At 45.8% G+C, this 20,174-nt stretch overlaps 2 protein-coding genes across 4 annotated transcripts in view; both read left to right on the top strand.

Moving 5' to 3' along the window:
* The window catches only part of CFAP52 (cilia and flagella associated protein 52), a 71,485-nt gene extending 61,476 nt beyond the window's left edge, over positions 1 to 10,009 (top strand). The window contains exons 10-14 of one of the 2 annotated variants that reach the window (XM_053569191.1): positions 949 to 1,094; positions 4,367 to 4,518; positions 6,668 to 6,770; positions 8,411 to 8,522; positions 9,579 to 10,009. In XM_053569191.1, the coding sequence (XP_053425166.1) occupies positions 949 to 1,094; positions 4,367 to 4,518; positions 6,668 to 6,770; positions 8,411 to 8,522; positions 9,579 to 9,754 (689 nt within the window). In that variant the 3' untranslated portion in view covers positions 9,755 to 10,009. The remainder of the gene's footprint in view (positions 1 to 948; positions 1,095 to 4,366; positions 4,519 to 6,667; positions 6,771 to 8,410; positions 8,523 to 9,578) is intronic. The other variant, XM_053569192.1, reaches the window with a different exon arrangement.
* Positions 10,010 to 10,937: 928 nt separating this feature from the next.
* The window catches only part of USP43 (ubiquitin specific peptidase 43), a 64,344-nt gene continuing 55,107 nt past the window's right edge, over positions 10,938 to 20,174 (top strand). For both annotated transcript variants that reach the window (XM_053569189.1, XM_053569188.1), the window contains exons 1-2: positions 10,938 to 12,370; positions 19,302 to 19,433. In XM_053569189.1, the coding sequence (XP_053425164.1) occupies positions 11,861 to 12,370; positions 19,302 to 19,433 (642 nt within the window). In that variant the 5' untranslated portion in view covers positions 10,938 to 11,860. The remainder of the gene's footprint in view (positions 12,371 to 19,301; positions 19,434 to 20,174) is intronic.

Below are 20,174 nucleotides of genomic sequence, written 5' to 3'. Positions count from 1 at the left end.
GTTCTTGATCAGGAAGGTGACATGGTTTTAAAAAGTTTACCCTGACCCCTGTATAGATAATTGGTTGTAAGCCAAGAGTCACAGGCCAAGGCAAAAGCTGTTATAATGATCTGGGAGAGTGATGGTGGTACCTGGTGGTGGTCAGGGAGGGTTTAGGAGGTGACCAGATTCTGGACATTTTTTATCAGTAGAGTAGACAAGACTGGCTGGTGGGTTGCATGTTGGTTTGGGCTGGATGGACAGAATATGGAGGAATCAAGGATGAATTTGAGGTTCTTGGGTTAAGCGACTGGATGGATGGTGGCAACTTTTTTTTTTTTTTTTTGTTTTAGAGACAGTCTCACTTGATCACCCACGGTAGAGTGCTATGGTGTCACAGCTCACAGCAACCTTCAACTCCTGGACTTAGGCAATTCTCTTGCCTCAGCCTCCCCAGTAGCTGGGACTACAGGCACCCAACACAATGCCCGGCTATTTTTTGTTGCATTTTGGCTGGGGCCAGTTTCAAACCTGCCACCCATAGGGGGCCGGCACCCTACCCACTGAGCCACAGGCACCGCCCGGATGGTGGCAACTTTTATTGAGATGGGAAAGATAGTGGGTGTGGGGAAAGGAGCATGATGTTGAGCGGGGGCAGGTGGGAAGATAACAATTATCTGGGAAAGTTAAATTATATATCCAGTTGGGTGTACAAGTCTTGCAGCTATGGACGGTGGGGAGCTGGTTTCCCTCCTTCTCTCCCCGTCCTCCTCTTCCGGCCGGGGTGCACCTGCAGGAAAGCTTGGCCTTTCCCTCCACCAGGTGTGAGCAGTTTAGGGAATCAAGAGAAAAGGGCCTGTGATAACTGGCGGTCGGTGGGGCTGGCCTCGTCCCTCCACCACCAGTGCCACTCCCCAGTCTTGGAGAGAGGGTGGTTACTGACTGCCTTTTGTTTCCCTTTCATGGTAGCGTGGAACGACGGCAAAATCCGGGCCTTTGCCCCAGAGACAGGCCGCCTGATGTATGTCATAAACAGCGCTCACAGGATCGGCGTCACCGCCATTGCCACCACCAGCGACTGTAAAAGGGTCATCAGTGGTGGTGGGGAAGGGGAGGTATTGTTGTTAAAAGCCAATTAAAAAAAAAACCCTCAATTTAGAGCCCCTGCCCTATAGGAGGCCATCTATTTGATTTTCTAAATATGTACCTGTGCTAGGATTCAGGCAGGACCAAATTAAGATTTTGATGAAACCCTAAAACACATCATATACCAAAGTTCTAATATAAATGTTCATATGAATACATTTGTGCACAGAGGGGACATTTACGATACAGACACGAAGATGTTCTAGGAACTGGAGCTGTGAATCCTAGTCGGTGTTTTGCCCGAGTTTTGCCACTCTTGTTTCTTTCCTCTAAGGACCAAACTTGTATAAATTGTCTTCATCATTTTTAGAGCAGATGATGCTTTTAGAAGCAATTCTTTAATCCATCCAGATGTTCTTACTATTATTTTTAAATTATCACACAACCTTTCCCTTCTGTGATTTTGAGGATGCTAAAGCACCTCTCGCTGGCACATTTATCCCCGGGCCTCTCCCTCCCTGTGCCCCAGATTTTTTTCTATCCCAAAGCCTTCCCTTTCTCTACATAGGACATTTTCTTCTCCTTCCTTTTCTTACCTACTGTAGGAAGAACTCATTAGGGAGAAGAAAGATACAGTATCTTGGTGTAGCCTTTGGAACCTGCAGCCTTGGGGCCACACGTGGCCTTCTGATCCTTGAATATGGCCTTTTAAATGAATCTGAATTTTACAGAACAAATCCTTTGAATAAAGACATTTGTTCTGTGAAGATTGAATTTGGCGCAGAGGGGATCTGGAGGGCCACACCGCAGACGAATACCTGCGCTCAAATCTTCCTTCTATTACTTCCCAGTTGTGTGACCTGGGGCACATTCTTTAAACTCTTTGTGCTTCAGTTTCCTGTGTAAAGTCAAGAAAACAAAACTCCTATCAAAGAGACATTTTATATTCTTTATTTTGTATGAAGTCTGCAAAATCTGGTGTGCTCATTTTACACTTATGGCGCATCTCCATTTAGACCAGCCACACTTCAGGGGCTCTGTGGACACACATCCAGCCCTAGACGGTGCCCACTGCTCTCTGCCCACCACCACTTGTGGCTGTATGTCCTTCCCTTATCACTTCAGCCACGCTCCTGTGACACCCTTGCCTGGTCCTTCGGCCTTTTGGGAGATATGTCTTGCTGATGCCCAAACTTGGCTTGGATCAAACCAGCTGCATTCTGGGTGCCTGAGCCCAGGCTCATCAGAGCTGCAGAGGAAATCACACATTACAAATTGTTTGCTCTTGGTCATGCTCAGCAATCTTTTCACAGTCCTCCCCTCAGTTCTTCCTTTTCTGTCTTGCCCATGCAGCTATGTTTCAGGCCTTTCCTCCTTAAAGGTATGATCTTCAAGGTCTTTGTACGTACTAGAGACCAGTGCTTCTGGTCAGCAGGTGTACAGTGGCATGTGTGCAATAGTTGCTAAAATAACAAGTACTTCTGATTTCAATGGTAAATGGCCATTGCCTGAATGCACCCCCCTGCAAAGAATAAGATCACAGCCCCACCACCCCATCCCTTTCCCCCAGTTATACTCCAAACTCCTGACAATCCCACAACTACAGAGTTGAAGCCCAGCCAATCCAAAGTCTTGTAAGACTCAGGTTCCAGTCCTGGGCTGTTGGCCGCATGGACACCATACTAGTTAGATATTTTGAATCTCAGCACTGCTAAAGACTGAATGCTCCACCATAGTGCAATTTAAAGATAGAAGATTTGCTTTGACACTGGCCATCATCCCACTCCATTTCATAACAGTGAATTATTTGGACATTATGGAAATGAGCATTTAGGATAACCTCAAACTTCCTCATTTTCTTTGCTTTGACATTGTAGGAAGTGTCTTATAGAATGCTTTCTTACTTGATTTAAGATTATTTTTCTCTAATAAGGTTCAAATAAGTCTACTCTGTTATTACTTATCCTCACACTCGTTTTATTTATTTATTTTTTAAGACAGAGTCTCACTATGTCTCCCTGGGTAGAGTGCTATGGCATCATAGCTCACAGCAATCTCAAACTCTTGGGCTTAAGTGATTCTCTTGCTTCAGTCTCCCAAGTAGCTGGCACTATAGGCACCTGCCATAATGCCCAGCTATTTTTTTTGTTGCAGTTGTCATTGTTGTTAGCAGATCAGGGCCGGGTTTGAACCCGCCACCCTCGGTACATGTGGCCGGCACCATAACCGCTGTGCTACAGGTGCTGAGCCCTCACTCTAGTTTTTTGTTTTTTGTTTTTGTAGAGACAGAGTCTCACTTTATGGCCCTCGGTAGAGTGCCATGGCATCACACAGCTCACAGCAACCTCCAACTCCTGGGCTTAAGCGATTCTCCTGCCTCAGCCTCCCGAGTAGCTGGGACTACAGGCGCCCGTCACAACGCCCGGCTATTTTTTGGTTGCAGTTTGGCCGGGGCTGGGTTTGAACCCGCCACCCTCGGTATATGGGGCCGGCGCCTTACTGACTGAGCCACAGGTGCCACCCGACACACTAGTTTTTAATCTAGCCTTCACTCATACTACCATTCTTTCATTACCCTATACAACTTACATGGAATAGTTTCTGTTCTTATTTTTCATAAATCCAACATATTAATTATAAGAAGTTGTAAGTATATGACTACATTACCATGTTTTCTGGTATAATTATAACAGATCTTTATCCATTACGCGGATATTATAATAACTAAATAACTTTCCCTTTATTACAGTTAGAGTACCGTATTGACTGTTTTAAAATAATGTGCATTTAACTTCAGGAAAATAAACAGGCTTTAGAGAGTATTTCTGATATAATATGGGTGTGACGTTTGGTAGGGTTTAGAACCATTAGTTTTAAATGATTAAAACTGAACAGCTGAGGTGAAAGTTTAACTATGGCTCTGGGTACCCAAGAAATCCTGATGGGACCAGAAATTTGAGAGCAGTGCTCAGCAGATTATTTCACGTGGGTTAGCACCAGACCTTGCACAATTGATTTTTGTAGTGGTGTCTGATAAATTTCTCAGCCTGAAAGTAGAAGCAGGTACAAGACCCCTGGTGGCCTTTCCCGAGCTGCATGGGAGATGAGGACACCTTATATGTGAATAATCCCGCCCTCCAGCTTAGCTTTCCCGCCCCACCCAGCTGAGATGAGGACAAGGCACTTGAAAAAACAAGTCAAACAAAGCAGAGGTGATAAAGCTCTTAGAATCTTCTTTGATTTTTTTTTTTTTTCAGGAGTCCCACATATGTATTGAAATCATAAACTTTGTGGCTTTCAGGTGAGGGTGTGGCAGATAGAGCGCCAGACCCAGAAGCTGGAGGAGGCCCTCAAGGAGCACAAGTCGCCCGTGTCCTGCATCAGGGTGAAGAAGAACAACGAGGAGTGTGTCACGGCCAGCACTGACGGGACCTGCATCATCTGGGACCTCGTGTAGGTACCTGTGACGGGAGGATGAAGCAACACTTGCAGGACCCAGCCACGCCAGCATCGCGCTGAACTGGACAGAAGATTCGTATGTCAGGCCACAGTAAAGGGATGCCCCTCAGAAGCCCTTCGTCTCCAGGACTGTCCAGGGTTTACAGAGGCTGGTGGGGAGGGTATAGTTTCGAGGAAGAACTGAATGTTAGAAGCTTCTGGCTTACTTAGAGAGGTAGCTTTCGGGATCTACACTGTGAAGCATGGTTTAACTCGCACCAATTCAACTCTATGTGTTCCAAATACAAGGCAGCAAGAGAAAGAAGTGATGCAGACGGTTCCTCTCCCCACTCCAGTCACTCAAGTGAAGCCCAGGGCGAGCTTGCCACTGGGAGGAGGGGCATGAATTCGCCCTCCCCGTCAATGGGCCACATCCCCAGGTCACTTACACTGGGAGCACATCACAGCCCCAAGAATCCCTAACTCTACCTAACTAGACCAAAGCATGTGCTCTTTATTGTAGGGGTAACTCAAAGGATTTTCCAAAGTGATGTTTAAAATTTTTGATCATATGCGTTTTTGCGGTGTGTTTTCATCTTGGAATCAGACCTTATTCCCCCGACTCTTCCCTCCATCCACCCACCATCCCTCTACCGTTCCTAAGGGGTATGGTCTCTGGATAGCTGCCTAGGAAAGACCGGAATAAGAATAAGGATGGGAGAAGGGAGATAGGTGAGGCAAAAGAGTATGAAATGCTCTTGAGGGGAAGGAGGACTCAAGGCGAAAACAGAACACTTTTTATTTAATACATTAAAAAACCAAGACAAGACTCTGTCTTCTAACCCCGTGTGTCTCCTGGGGATCCTGTTGTAAAAGTAGACTTTGATTCAATGGATGTAGTGTGGCACCTGAGATTCTGCATTGCTAACAAGCTCTCAAGTGACAGTGCTGGTCCAAACGCCACACTTGGAGAAGGTGTCAACCTACACCTGACCTTCCCATTGGGAAAATATTAAACTAGAAGGGCATGTCTAAACTTATTCCCATGGACGGTTTCTGACTGCCTCGTATCCTTAGAGCCTTTCTGTTGGGTAGCAGGAATATTTGTGCCAAAATCTTTAAAAATGCACAGCTCAAATACCGTGTTTGAAAACGTCCATAATGAGAAGAAACTGTGCAGAAGGTGCATTTTTTAGCCAGGAACGCCTGGCTTGGGAAATGGCCACTCAGCACATCGTCTATGGGAGGAGAAGCAATACTTAACATATTTTTTGTACATTAAAGCAAGGGTTCACGGACTACTGCGCATGTAAGAGGCAACTGAGATGCTAGTTTAAAATGCAGATCTGTGGCCTCATGGGAAACTACTGAATCCAAATCCCCAGAGGTGGAGGACCAATAATATCCATGTGTAAAAAATCCCTTCCTCACATTTGGCCACTGAGATTATAGGGAACTCTACTTCCAAATGGTGGCCTCAAGAATTGAGTACATTACGTTGGCTGGGTGCAGTGGCTCACGCCTGTAATTCCAGCACTCTGGGAGACTGAGGAGCGTGAACAACTTGAGCTCAGGCGTTTGAGACCAGCCTGAGCAAGAGCAAGAGCAAGATCCCATCTGTACTAAAAATAGAACTAGCCAGGCGTTGTGGTAGGCACCTGTAGTTTCAGCTACATGGGAGGCTGAGGCAAGAAGGACCCTTTGAGCCCAGGAGTTAGTTTGCTGTGAGCTATGATACCACAGCACTCTGCTCAGGGTGACAAAGTGAGACAAGTCTCAAAACAAACAAACAAACAAAAAATAGAATAGAGTGCATTTTGTGGGACATGGCAGGTAGGCTCTGAGTTAAGCCTCTTTTCCTTCCTTCTTGTTGGAACTTAAAAGTCTCTCACTGAGTTCTGTGCTTTGTCTTCGGGAAAGGGCCCTTCCCACTGTCTTTTGACAGCCAGATAGGAGTGAGGGCAGTACACAGAAGTTGGGAGGGCAGAGTAACTAGAAGTCTTTTTCGAAGAAATCCAAGGGCCACTGTACTGAGCAGCATGAGATTTTTGCAGAGATAAACCAATCTAAGCCCTAGACCTTGTACCGAATTCAGTTTGAATAGTAAATAAACATTCCAGGGAAGGGAAAGTCGAGTTTCATAACTTTTGAATCTGCTTTTCAGGCGTCTTAGGAGGAATCAGATGATCCTGGCCAACACCTTATTCCAGTGTGTGTGTTATCACCCCGAGGAGTTCCAGATCGTCACCAGTGGAACAGACAGAAAGGTAAGTACCTCCAGCAACCGTCAGATCTCTCGGGACAAGAGAAAAGCAGTAAGGTGTTGTGGCTGAGGGGGCAGGCTCCAAAGTCAAGCAACCCCGATCCAAATGATGGTTGCTTTCAGAATGCCACACAACCTCGCAGTGCCTCTACTTTTTTGTCTGTTAAGAGGAAGTGACGCCACCAACCTCATGGGGCATCTGTGAGGACTAAAGTGATGCTCACCTGTGATGCGTGTAGAATGAATGGGGGCTGGCAAATAGGAGGTACTCAATAAATATTGGGTTTTCTTATTAGGAAATTTTTGAGGCTGGAGTGGAATTGCTGTGCCCAAACAGTTATGACTCTGATGAAATTCAAACAGAGACAGTAGAGCTCCTTCCCTCTCATCACTACTGATAAAAAAGCTTTTTAGTTGGGAAGTCTATGTCCTTGGACGAACATTTCTCCTTGTAGCAAGCTCTCGTGGAGCTTAATAACTTACTTATTTAGTAGGGGATGGAATGAGCTAATATGTATGTAAACCAACGAATGAGCAGTGACTAATAAATGAACAACACATGAGATGGTGATGAGGCTACAAAAGGAAACAGAACAGACTATATGACCCTGGCCAGGTGCAGGGAAGCTCCTTGGAGCTCCAAGGATCTAGCTTTGTCCAGATCTCAAAGAGGGGCACCCCCGGCAGAGGACAGCAGGGAAAGACTGAGCTCTGACAGGGCTGCCCAGAGAGGGTCCCTTTGTCTTCTTTGCCTGGGATGGAAGGCAGTCAAAGTTCCAGCTACTTCTGGGGGTGTGATTACTGAGAAACCCTTCATGCTTTTACTATGAACACAGACCTTTTATTAATGTGATGAAGCATCAATAGAAATTATAAAGCAAAAGAAAAAAAAGTGGGGGAAAAAAAAAAACTGTACACAATCTGTAGCCATTCAGGGGAATACATAAAGTTTCCATGGACACGAAACAAAGAGAAATGGATGAAATGTGTGCCTGAGTTCACGCTTCTAATTCCTGGTCAAGCATTCTGTATTTAAAAGGAAATTTTATTTTTGAATGGTTTGTACTTTCACAAGGTTCAAAGTACAAAGGCAGTATATTCAGCACCTGTCTCCCCCCTTCGCCTCCCTAGGAGGGGACCAAGGTTAATCCCTTTTGTCTTTGAACTCCACCCTGAGGAATATTTTATTGCTTCGGGGTAGAAGGGAAAACTGGGAATAGGGGTAGGGTGAAGAAGAGGGAGGGTTGGGCCACCCTGTGAGTCCCGATCTCTGGAACTTCCCCAGCGCTTTCCCTCCCACCAGGCCTGAAGCCTCACTGCGGCGGTGCTGAAGCTGTTCTCTTCTTTTACAGCTTGCTCCAGACTCAATCTGCTTAGTCTTATCAAAAGCCCTTTCTGTCACAATCCAGGTTTATCAGCACATCAACATCTCTTTAAATAGAATGCAAATTTCCAAACCAATACTAAAAATATTAAAATGTTTTTTTCCACCCCCTGCTATAGCCTATTTATAATTTCAGCCAGTATCATCCCGTGGTGTATTTTCGTTACCTTCTATATAAAGTCGAACCATCTTTTGTTAGCATGTGCATGGATGATTCCACTGAGCTGAATCCTGCCTAATACTTCTTTCCCGAATTCCAGATTGCTTACTGGGAAGTATTTGATGGTTCAGTAATTAGAGAGTTGGAAGGTTCCTTGTCTGGGTCAATAAATGGTATGGATATCACGCAGGAAGGAGCTCACTTTGTCACAGGTTAGTTCTGGGATAAGAAAGCCACCCCTGGATTATTTAGTTGGGGACACAGAACTCTCAGTTCAGAGGCAATGAGAACAGATCACGAAAGGGTCTCAGGGGCAACTTGGTTACATTCATACAGAACATGCAGCCATTAGGACCAGAAAAGAAAAATCTAGAAGTCACACTTCAGTGAGAGTGAACATTTGCACAGAAGACTTTGCACAAATAAAAGCCAAGCTTTGCATCACCAGCCTTTAAGTGGTCTGGGCTGTTCCAGTGTGCCTTCCTCTTGTTTCCTACTGAAGTCTCAAATGGCAGTTCTTATGTATTGATCCTGTGGATTTCTTCTTATTGTTGAATGAGGTGATCCTTTCCCATGAAAACAGATGAATTAACCAGTTTTCAATGGAGCATTTACCACAGAACATGGCAATTGGATCAACTTCATTTCTTGCTAGGTTCTCTGATTCTTCAGGACATTAATACATAAATGCTCTAACTAACCAAGGGTGTCCAACCTTTTTTTTTTTTCCTTCTACTGCACAAACAAAAGCTGATTAGCAAAAAAAAAAAAAAAAAAGTTTGGTGCATACTTTTCATAATATCCAATACCACAGATAAGCAAAAAAAGTCATTACAGAATCAGCACACATACAGCCTGTTGGCCACAGGTTGGACACCCTTGATACTAAGTTTCAGAAATGCATGACTTAAAGCAGGATATCAAACTAGACAGTGTGATCCCAATCAGACTGTACATGTACATGCCGCTTATATACATAGGAAATACAGATCTATGCATATTTATAGAAAAAAGACAGGAAGGAACTAAACCGAGATATTATTAGTGGTTATTTCTCGATAGTGAGATACAGGTGATTTTACCTTTTTGTATTCCTCTCCCCCCATATTTCCTACACTAGACATAGATTTTTATAATCAAATGTTATTATAAAGATAGATAAGTTGGCACACGGGCAACGTATTAGGAATAATCCAGTTATTTGAAATTGGGGCTGTTTCTCTCTATACTGTTGCAGCAATGCCATGTTAAGTCTTTGTCTTTTTCAGGTGGAAATGACCATCTGATCAAAGTTTGGGATTATAACGAGGGTGAAGTGACTCATGTTGGGGTGGGACACAGTGGTAACATCACAGGGATCCGGATTAGTCCAGGAAATCGTTACATTGTCAGCGTAAGCGCTGACGGAGCCATTCTTCGATGGAAGTACCCATTTCCCTCCTGAAGAACCTGGGGTCTCCCGGAGCCACCACATCGCCTGGTCCTGTTGAGGATGGGGTTTAGATAACTCCAACTGTAGTCTTGATTTTCCACGTTGCTGTTTTTGTTCTTCAGTTGAAACGTTTTCTAAGTTTCTCCTTTCCTTTATAGAATGCATTTACGTTCTTAAAGTGTATATTAAGATTGAAATATGTTGAAGAATACTTTTTCCAGACTGTAATTAAAACAGTTTTATTATGATTAAATTCTCCATTGTTGGTTTCCTGTCGTAACCTCTTTTATGTGACTGCAAAACCCACAGACCTTCCTCATGATCTGCCTTACAGACAACATTGCTATTATCCTCTAAAAATAAAGTAAGGAGCATTTCCTTCTTAATCATCATTTTATTGGTCAAGCTCTGGGGAAGAAGACTTTGGTTTAAATACAGATCTTTGCAGGCTTTTAAAAACCCTCTGAGCTGCAGTTTTCTCTTTTTTCAAGCAATAATAAATTCCTGTTCAAAAGATTATTGTGAGAATGAAGTGACATAATTAATATTTTAAAGCATGGGCAGAATTCCTGACACAGAGAGTGAAACATGACTGCTTTCCCAAAGAAAATGTGTGTTGTCGGGGATCTTGGGGTGACTATCAAAGATGACATTTTGAGTTGGCTATAATTTCTTTCTCCCGTGCCTACCACCACAAGGGTGACGAAATGGACCTTGTGTATTAATCGTCCAACTGAGTATATCTATTTTCATTCCAGAGAGGGCAAATGATCGCATTTTGCAGAAACACACGTCTCCAATTCACAGTACAGTCTTACAAGCTTATTTTTTATCCCTTAAGTAATAACTGCTTTTTACCATAGGGTAACTGCTGCCCTATTTGAAAGATTGGGGAGAATATTTAATAAATTATGACCACTTATTAAATAACAAGCAGCAGGACGTTGATGTAATACTGCAGAACTCCTTTTGAGCTACAAATTGATGAGAAATTCATTCTGCAAGACCTTGCCCGATTAATTATAAAGCTGTCAGTCACAGGGGATAAAGTGAGAGCGCAGGCCCCCGGGGTTGCCCAGGGAATCAAGGGCGGGGCAAGGCCAAGCTAATTCTGATTGGGCAGTAATTCAGCAAGGATTTTGCGCTAAAGAGTGAACAAGAGGCAGCGTAGGGGGCGCGCCTGGGAGCAGGAAAACTTCCTGGTAAGCAAATGCCGAGGTTGGAAAGGCCCCGAACCTGACAGCCCACAGACTCCGGTCGAGTTCCGGTTTCCCTACTTACGGGTCGGGGGGCCCAACGATGCGTTAGCCTCTCGGAGCCCACTTCTCCACCAGCTAAACCGAGGATGATCGAGTCTCACAAGTTTTTGGACAATGACTCTCACCCAGCTTGTAGTTTTAAAAAGCAAACCACGCCGGGTGTTTGTTCACACGGCAACGCGCGGCTCCCAGTTCGGGTGCCGGGTTGGCGGGTACAGGCAAAGCCTCTGCCTCCCCCACGGGGCAAACGGGTTGGAAGGAGCTGGCACCACCTGTCTGCACACACCTGAGCCCGCGGAGGAAGCAGCGGCGACCAGAGCGCTGCCCACCCTTCGCCGCCCAGCGCGCGCCTCTCACCACGCCCGAGGCTGTCCCTTGGAGTCTTTCCTTTCCCTTTTCTTCGTCAGCTGGACGTAATTACAAGAAACTTAGCAATAGCCGGGGCTTTGCAATTTCCTAGGCGCTTTCGAATATTTCATTCCTCTAGTACTTCTACAGCTTGAAGGTTGGGCGAGGAACAGGGGCAGAGGTTAAACCAGGTCTGCTGGTCGATAAGAGGTAAGGCAGGGTGCAGAAATGGGCTACGACAACTCCCACTGCTTTTATTCCCAGTCTGTGCCGCGGGGGCGGGACGAGGCAGGGATAGGGGCGGCCGGGCGCTGCCCTGGGGCCGGCAGTGCGGCAGGATTCCCGCGCGGGGAGGGGCGGCCCCGCCCTTGGCTCCGCCTCCGCCCGGTCCCCGCACACCTGCCCGCAGGTAGCCGGCGCCCGGCGCCGGTGCGAGGCTGTAAAGGGCCTGTTCGCTGGCGTCCGCTTCGGGCGCGGGGGATTCCCTCGGCGAGCCGCGCCGGCGGGTGCCATGAACCCGGGCCCCGGGGACGCGGCAGGAGGGGGGCCGCCCGCGCCCCGGCCCCGCCGCCGCCGCTCCCTGCGCCGCCTGTTCGGCCGCTTCCTGCTGGCGCTGGGCAGCCGCTCCCGCCCCGGGGACTCGCCGCCCCGGCCCCAGCCCCAGCCCCAGCCCGGACGCTGCGATGGCGACGGTGAGGGGGGCTTTGCCTGCGCCCCAGGTCAGACTCCGGCGGTCCCCGGCAGCCCCCGGGAGGAGCGTCCGCCCGGCCCTCAGCCGCAGCTCCCCGCGGGCGACGGGGCGCGGCCGCCGGGCGCGCAGGGCTTGAAGAACCACGGCAACACCTGTTTCATGAACGCTGTGGTGCAGTGTCTCAGCAACACCGACCTGCTGGCCGAGTTCCTGGCGCTGGGGCGCTACCGGGCGGCGCCGGGCCGCGCCGAGGTCACCGAGCAGCTGGCGGCGCTCGTGCGCGCGCTGTGGACACGCGAATACACGCCCCAACTTTCCGCCGAGTTCAAGGTAGGCAGCGCTCTGCCGCTCGGCGGTCGCCTTCTCCTGGCCCGCTGGTTTCGTTTTTGGAAAAGTATGTGCACCATCAGGAAAGGGCTTTCTTGGGGGCCTTTAGATGTCCTTTACCAGTTCAGCCTTAGGTTCCCGCCTTTGTTTTGAGTCAATGTGTTGTGCTTTGGCTTGCATGGGTTTTCCTTTATAAATTAATTCCTCCCAGGTATTTTTTTTTTTTTTGGTGGGGGGAGGGAGGTGGCGGTGGAGAGATTTAAGTGTATGCAGCGTTTTTGCATTCAACAAACATTTGCTGAGGTCTTGAAGGCCTGTGTGCCAGTGTTCTGACGCCAAGGATACAGTTTCCAATCCAGAGGGGCGTGGAGAAGGGGACTTTGAAGGCGAAGGCCTCAGAGGAAGGAGATGATGATTGTGTAGAGATCGGAATGATGAAAAGGACGCAGCCAGGCCAAAATTTAGGAACAATCCAGGCAGAGGGACCAGTAAGTCTGTACTTCCCAAAGAGAAAGAAAACTAGTGTTGCTGTAGCTCGGGAGGCAGATGATCTCTGCCAGATCTGGGAAGACCTTGGAGGCAACGGCAGAGATTTTGGATTTTATTCTCAACCCAATGGAAGCTGAGAACCTGCAGGCCAGATCCTGCGCTGAGTGCCTGGGAAAGGCAGTGGGTGTGCTGTGTTGGAGATGGCAGCCTTTTGTTTAATGTACATTCATTCACTCCCCTACAGTGTGTTAGCATGGGGCTGCATTTTATTGTCCGCAGGATCACGGTCTACTTCTTCGGGATGCTGCAGGGTCACGAAGCTTTGTAAATCATGTGTACTTCCTCACCCACGGTTAAAGCAGGGGTGTTTGTTTGGGGTCCCAGTGGGAGTAAAGAGTTCCTGATAATTGATGCATATGGTCAGATGCAAGGTTTGATTCCTGCTTAAAAAAAAAGAAAAAGAAAAAACCGCAGCTCTGGGCAGAGAGCTGAAGTTCTCCACAGACTAGTGATTGTTCTTGGGGGAAGGGGACCTGTCAGTGTTCATTCCACAAGCATCACCGCTCTTGAGTTTCAGCCTGAGAAAGCAGTCTTTGCCATGTGACCCACAAGGGTGCCAGCCCCCACCTTTCTCTCTGTCTTGCCTCCGTTAGTGAGGCCCTGTTCTACAGCAGTCAGTGGGTCACTTGGTTGTCACTGTCTTTTTTTGGCAATATCGCTTCTTAAATCTGAGAGGTAGTATAGTACAGTAGTTAAGAGAGCAAGGTCTCTGGAGCTTTGTGACCTTGAGTAAGTTACTAAATCTTGCTGCGCCTCAACTTTCCTGTAAAATGGAGCCCTGTTGGCATCCACTTTATGATAGGGTTATTGTGTTAAATGAGTTATGGGCAGAGGACTCAGAACAGTGCTGGGCCCGTGGAGAGCGTTCATTATTCTCACCTGCAGAAACCCAGAGGCAGGAGCGAGGGAGCAAGGTGTCGGTTTTCTCTAGCCCAGCGGTTCTCAACCTACCGGTCGCAACCCACAGGAACTGTATTAAAGGGCCGCAGCCTTAGGAAGGTTGAGAACCACTGCTCTAGCCAGAAGCGTTCTCATCCAGCTAGGCAGCAAGGAGAGAGGCCTGAGTAGTTGGAAAACACTCCATAGTTAGTAATCACCTTCTCTGACTCCCTGGGATTTCCTCTTTCTTTCCCGGCTGTCAAACCCCCCCAGGGCCTAGGAGCTCCCAGTTTGCCCCTGAGACTTGAAGGGTAATCAAGTTTTTAATGTGTTAATGAGCAAGAGAGAATGAATGTGAATCTGGGGTTTCCTGGGAGCCTTAGAGGGAGGAGTGAAGGATCTCAGAATCCAGGCTTTATGCATTATGGATTGAAATCTAGGTGGGCTCCTCTTATTTTACAGACGAGGAAATTTTCATTCATTCGACAAATATTTATTGAATGTCTGGACACTATGCCAGGAACACGTAATATGTGATGCGTGGTGCACACAAACCCAGGTTCTGAGACTATTCTCCAGGAGTTTACCATCTTGTAAGAGACATGGATGTTAATCACACAGGGACATGATTAGATAAGGAACACGCTAGAAAGGAAAAATACAGGTGCTATTGCAGTTGTAGTCGGAGGTTGTAATTTGATTAGGGGAGGTGGGATGGGCAGGGAAGTGGCCTCTGGAGAGGGAATCAGGCACTGAGTTGTGTTTTGAAGGATGAGGTGTCAACTAAGGACTTGGGAAAATGGGAAAGTGCATGCCAGGCCCTGGAAACTGAACTTGCCAGCCTCCAAGGTGGGTGGGGCTGAGAGGCCCTTCTGCTGAATGAATGCCAGGGGCCAGGGAGGAGAGGCAAGGCAGCCGTTCTAAACCTGTGGGTCACGACCCACAGGAACTGTATTAAAGGGCCGTGGCATTAGGAAGGTTGAGAACCACTGGGCTAGAGAATTGGGTGGTGGGAACAAGCCACATAAAGTTTTGTCAAGGAGTTGGGTGGTGTAGATCCTTACCTTAAGACCGAGGGTGGGGAGGAAATGGAGACAGGACCAGCTTGCTGGAGAGTTGTCCCAATCTGAGACCTGCAAGTAAGGATGGGTTTGCCGTGCTCCCTTGTTCCCCTCCTGAGCCAGGGTCACTCAGCCTCACACAGACAGTAGGACTACTCTTTAGCAGCAAATGAGTAAATACATTTTTTAAAAATCCTGTCTGTGTTGGGCGGCGCCTGTGGCTCTCAGTCAGTAGGGCGCCGGCCCCATATGCCGAGGGTGGCGGGTTCAAACCCAGCCCTGGCCAAATTGCAACAAAAAAATAGCCGGGCGTTGTGGCGGGCGCCTGAGGCAAGAGAATCGCTTAAGCCCAGGAGTTGGAGGTTGCTGTGAGCTGTGTGACGCCACGGCACTCTACCGAGGGCCATAAAGTGAGACTCTGTCTCTACAAAAAAAAAAAAAAAATCCCGTCTGTGATAGTATCCAGAATTCTTTCATTTTTTTAATGATGTGATTAAATATTACTTAATGTAAAAAAAAGAGAAAACGCTAAAATGTACAAAAAACATCTGTAATCCCACCATTCATGCTATCACACCTATGGTGTATACATGTCAGATCTATTAGTATAGAGCAGGCGTCCTCAAACGGCAACCCGCGGGCCACATGAGGCGGTGTGAATTGTATTTGTTCCCGTTTTGTTTTTTACTTCAAAATAAGATATGTGTAGTGTGCATAGGAATTTGTTCATAGTTTCTTTTTTTTAAACTATAGTCCGGCCCTCCAACCGTCTGAGGGACAGTGAATTGGCCCCCTGTTGAAAAAATTTGAGGACACCCAGTATAGAGTATAAATGTCTTAACACAATAATTAAGTAAACGAGATGAGGTATGTATTAACCAGTGTTATGCAAGCGTTCCTAATCTATATGAAATCAGCACATTGTATCCCGTAAATGCATTAATGTATACATGATCTTTTTGTTTATGATTTAATTTAAAAAAAAGTGGTTTTGTGGGTGTTAAAAAAAAAAAAATCTGTAACTCTAACCTAGCCCCATATCATAAATATGTTGATGTGTTTCAAAGTATATACAAACACTTGGAAATTCTAGTTCTGTTTCCTGCTTTTTTCTTTTTTTTTTTTATATTTTATTATTTTTTTTTTATTGTTGGGGATTCATTGAGGGTACAATAAGCCAGGTTACACTGATTGCAATTGTTAGGTAAAGTCCCTCTTGCAGTTTCCTGCTTTTTTCACGTAAGTATTGTTATACGACTTTGTGAAAATGTTTTACCCAATTTAATTTTTAATGATTAATACAATAAACTGTTTAAAATTGCACACATCTTGAGCAATTTATGGACATCCTGTATATTATCAAATGACCATGCTCATGGAGAAAATGATGTACAATACAATTTTCCAGATATTACGTTGTATTGAAGTTTCTTATACATAAATTATCGTCTTCATCTCTGATCATTTCCATAAGCTTAGTTCCTGAAAGTGGAATTACATAGTCAAAGCAGAGTACAACTTTATTTTATTATCTTTCTGTTTTTACTTTTTAAATTAACTTTATTGATGGCTGGGCGTGGTGGCTCACACCTGTAATCCTAGCACTCAGGGAGGCCCAGGCCAGGTGGATTGCTTGAACTCAGGAGTTTGAGACTAGCCTGAGCAAGAACAAGACTCTGTCTCTACTAAAAATAGTAAAGTATGGTGGGCACCTGTAGTCCCAGCTACTTGGGAGGCTGAGGCAAGAGGATCACTTGAGTACAAGAGTTTGAGGTTGCTGTGAGCTATGATGCCATGACACTCTACCGAGGTGACAGAATAAGACTCTGCCTCAAAAAAAAAATCAACTTTATCAAGGTACAAGTTGTATCTACGGTGAAATGCACACTTTCAAAGTGTAGAATTTATTAAGTTTTAATAAATATGTATGCTTGGGTAATCACTGTCCCAATTTTAAATATTTATTTAGTTTATTTATTTATTTATTTGGTAGAGACAGAGTCTCACTTTATGGCCCTTGGTAGAGTGCTGTGGCCTCACATAGCTCACAGCAACCTCCAACTCCTGGGCTTAAGCGATTCTCTTGCCTCAGGCGCCCGCCACAACGCCCGGCTATTTTTTGGTTGCAGTTTGGCCGGGGCCGGGTTTGAACCCACCACCCTCCGTATATGGGGCCAGCTCCTTACTCACTGAGCCACAGGCGCCGCCCTATTTAGTTTACTTTTTAAATCAGTCTTTTTTTGGCTTGATTATTTTTAGCACCCATATCGACAAATTTCTTTCTAAATAATCATATCAAGTTTCAGATGCACCGAGAATGCATACTTTTTTTTGTATGTGTGAGACAGAATCTTACTTTGTTGCCCTGGGTAGACTGCTGTGGCATCTTAGCTCACAGCAACCTCGAAATCTGGGGCTCAAGAGATTCTCTTGCCTCAGCCTCCCAAGTAGCTGGAACTACAGGCAGTGAAGTAGCCTGTCTACCTGGAGCTTTGAAACATGGAAAAATGTGATTAGGGCTGGATCAGAAAAGGTGTTTGAACTGTGAGGTGACCAGTAGGAGAGTGAAGAAGGGTTTGGACTCAGAGCACAACATTATGCAGCTGAGCTGTAAGAAAATGGTCTGGCCCATGAATATGGTGGGTTTGCAGGGGCTGATTCTAGGGGATGGGCTCCTCTTTAGGTAGGTGATGTTGTCTGGGTCAGCAGTACCAAGAATTCAATAGTGGAATGAAGACTGTACTGTAAGGGAAGGGCAGAGACATTTTGGGAGCCAGAGTCCAGACCGCTTGACAGATGATATGAGGGAGACTCTGAAAAATGACACCTACATTAAGAGGAAAAACTGGTTTTAGAGATTTTGAGTTGGAGGGGCTGGCTGCTCACCCAGAAGGAATTGTCAGTACTGGGATATGGGCTTGACAGTGGCTTGGGAGGTAGAGTTGCCAGATAAAATATACACTGCCCAGTTGCCTTTTAATTGCAGATAAATAATGAATATCTGTTTAGTATAAATATATCCCAACTATTACATGGGGACATATTTCTATTAAAAAATTCATTGTTTATGTAAAATACAAATTTCACAAGGCATCTTCTATTTTTATTTGCTAAATATGGCAGCCTTATGTGGCGGTCAAGGTGCAGAAAAACCTAGGGAAAGAATTTAAACTAATGTAACTGGAATAAAGACCCAGAGTTAGCATTTCAATTAATTAGATCTTGCATTTTGCTTTGTCTCTCCCTAAAGTTTCCTTTAAACCTCAAAGGAAGATTAAAAGAAAAAAAAAGCCCAGAGTTTTGATTTGATTGGCAGTTTTGAGAATTGTCTTGGTCCTCAGCCTTGCAAAGAATAGTCTCCTTGGCAGGTGTGAGCAGAGAACAGACTTACTTGGGAAGAGGCTGGGGGCTTGGCTTTGTGGTCTAAAAGTGGGGCCGACCACTCTAGTGTGCTGTGTGCACGTCACACAGACAAGCAATTTACTTAACACTCACACCCTCATAGGGTTGCACATGTGGCGCAAAAATCCCTGGAATGATACTTAAGGAACTGCTAAGACTGGCTGCCCTCTGGGGAGGGTGTGAGGGGTTGGAGGCCAGACTTTATTACTGTTCTTTTTGTATTTTTTTTAATTTTTAAAATTTTTTAAATTTTTAAAAAGCTGAATGTGCATTTGCATAGAAAACGACAAAGTCGGCACAGTTTCACAGAAGCACAGTGCTGAGGCTGCAGAGGATGTAAGCACCTGAGAACAGTGAGTTTTGCCTGCTCATCCACTGTTGGATTCCCTGCTTCCTAGAAGCCTGGCATGTTCTCGCCACTCACTAGGTATTAAAGGAATGAAGGGCTGGCCCAGTCATTTCATGATCTAACCACACAAAGAGAAGTTTGTATTCTTCAATTTCACACACATTAGAAAGAGGCATTGAAGGAGTTACATTCCTTACTACATTCATTGTATTATATTTAAGGAAGTCAATTTCACTGCGAGTGTGGTCATTCTCAAAGAAGAGAGAGGTGAGGCTAAGGGAATGAATGCAATCCACAAGGGAGAGAAGGCTGTTCCCCTGTGGGGTGAGCATGCAGAGACAGCAAGGGGACAGACAGAGGGAAGACCAGCAGAGCGTGCTGTGCCACACAGCAGAGGACAGCACAGGTGGTCAACTGCATCACAATATTCAACAGAGACACCTGTGGGTTTTCTAAGGGTAGGACATACATCAGTAGTCCCTCTGGGAGAAAAAAGTGCCTTCTTCTATACAGAACCCTCATAGCATTTTGGGACACGGGCCCCACAGGGCAGGTTTTGGCCCACATTGTTTGCATGTTGTCATCCCAGGTCAGGGCAGAATAATGACCTCTTGGTAGACCTGGTGCTTGTAGGCCCTTCGTGCGGTTGTATAAAGGGCCAAATTGACCACTGAGTTTCTTTTTTTCCTTTCAGAATGCGGTTTCCAAGTACGGCTCTCAGTTCCAAGGCAATTCCCAACACGACGCCCTGGAATTTCTGCTCTGGTTGCTGGATCGTGTGCATGAGGACTTGGAGGGCTCGTCCTGGGGCCCGGTTCCTGAGAAGGTTGGTCAGTCTTGAAACAGCACCTTATATTGGAGTTTCTTTTCTCGCTTTGAATACTTACTCAGCTTTCCTCAAAACTGAATCGTGACATTCAGAGTCTCGGATTCCTATATAGTCTGGCTCCTGGGTACACAGTGCTCTTCCCTGCTTCCTTCTTTTAGCTCTGTTTGCTTTAGACAAGGCATTGCCTCCCATTGCAATATTCTTCATCCTTCATAATCCCAGCGATATAGTGAATAGGGTTTCATTTTGGTTCAAAATTTGAAAAATATTTTTTGGAGGAATCTATGTTCTGTGTATTAGTAATGGCTGTCTGAGGCCGTGAGTACCAGTGCTTATTATTTTCAGATGGTGCCATTTCAGCTTTACATTGCTTTCCCGGTTATGTGTCCTACAGAGGAGCATTTCCTAACCTTTTCTCTCAAGATGCAGTATGGATGATTGGATGATTTTTACCTGGGTGCATTTAGCATTCCCAGGTTTTGATGACACCCCAAACCTCTGGGAGGAGAAGAGCACCACCATGGTTTGTAACAGCCACAGTGAATAGATCCATCAGCTGTGTTCTGCATGTATTCTGCTCAGTCAAGATCAATGATGGGTTGCACTCTGTCTAATGCTATCCCTTTATCTCCCCCTCAAGAAAGTAAAAGTGAATGAAGTTATTCTATCACACATGAGCAAAGTGGTTATAATAATATCTGTGGATACTCTTCTAATTTAAAGAATGTTTCATGAGCT

Source organism: Nycticebus coucang, chromosome 18 (genome assembly GCF_027406575.1).
Source record: "Nycticebus coucang isolate mNycCou1 chromosome 18, mNycCou1.pri, whole genome shotgun sequence".
Classification (NCBI taxonomy): Eukaryota; Metazoa; Chordata; class Mammalia; order Primates; family Lorisidae; genus Nycticebus; species Nycticebus coucang.
This window is presented reverse-complemented; position numbering and strand designations above follow the sequence as displayed.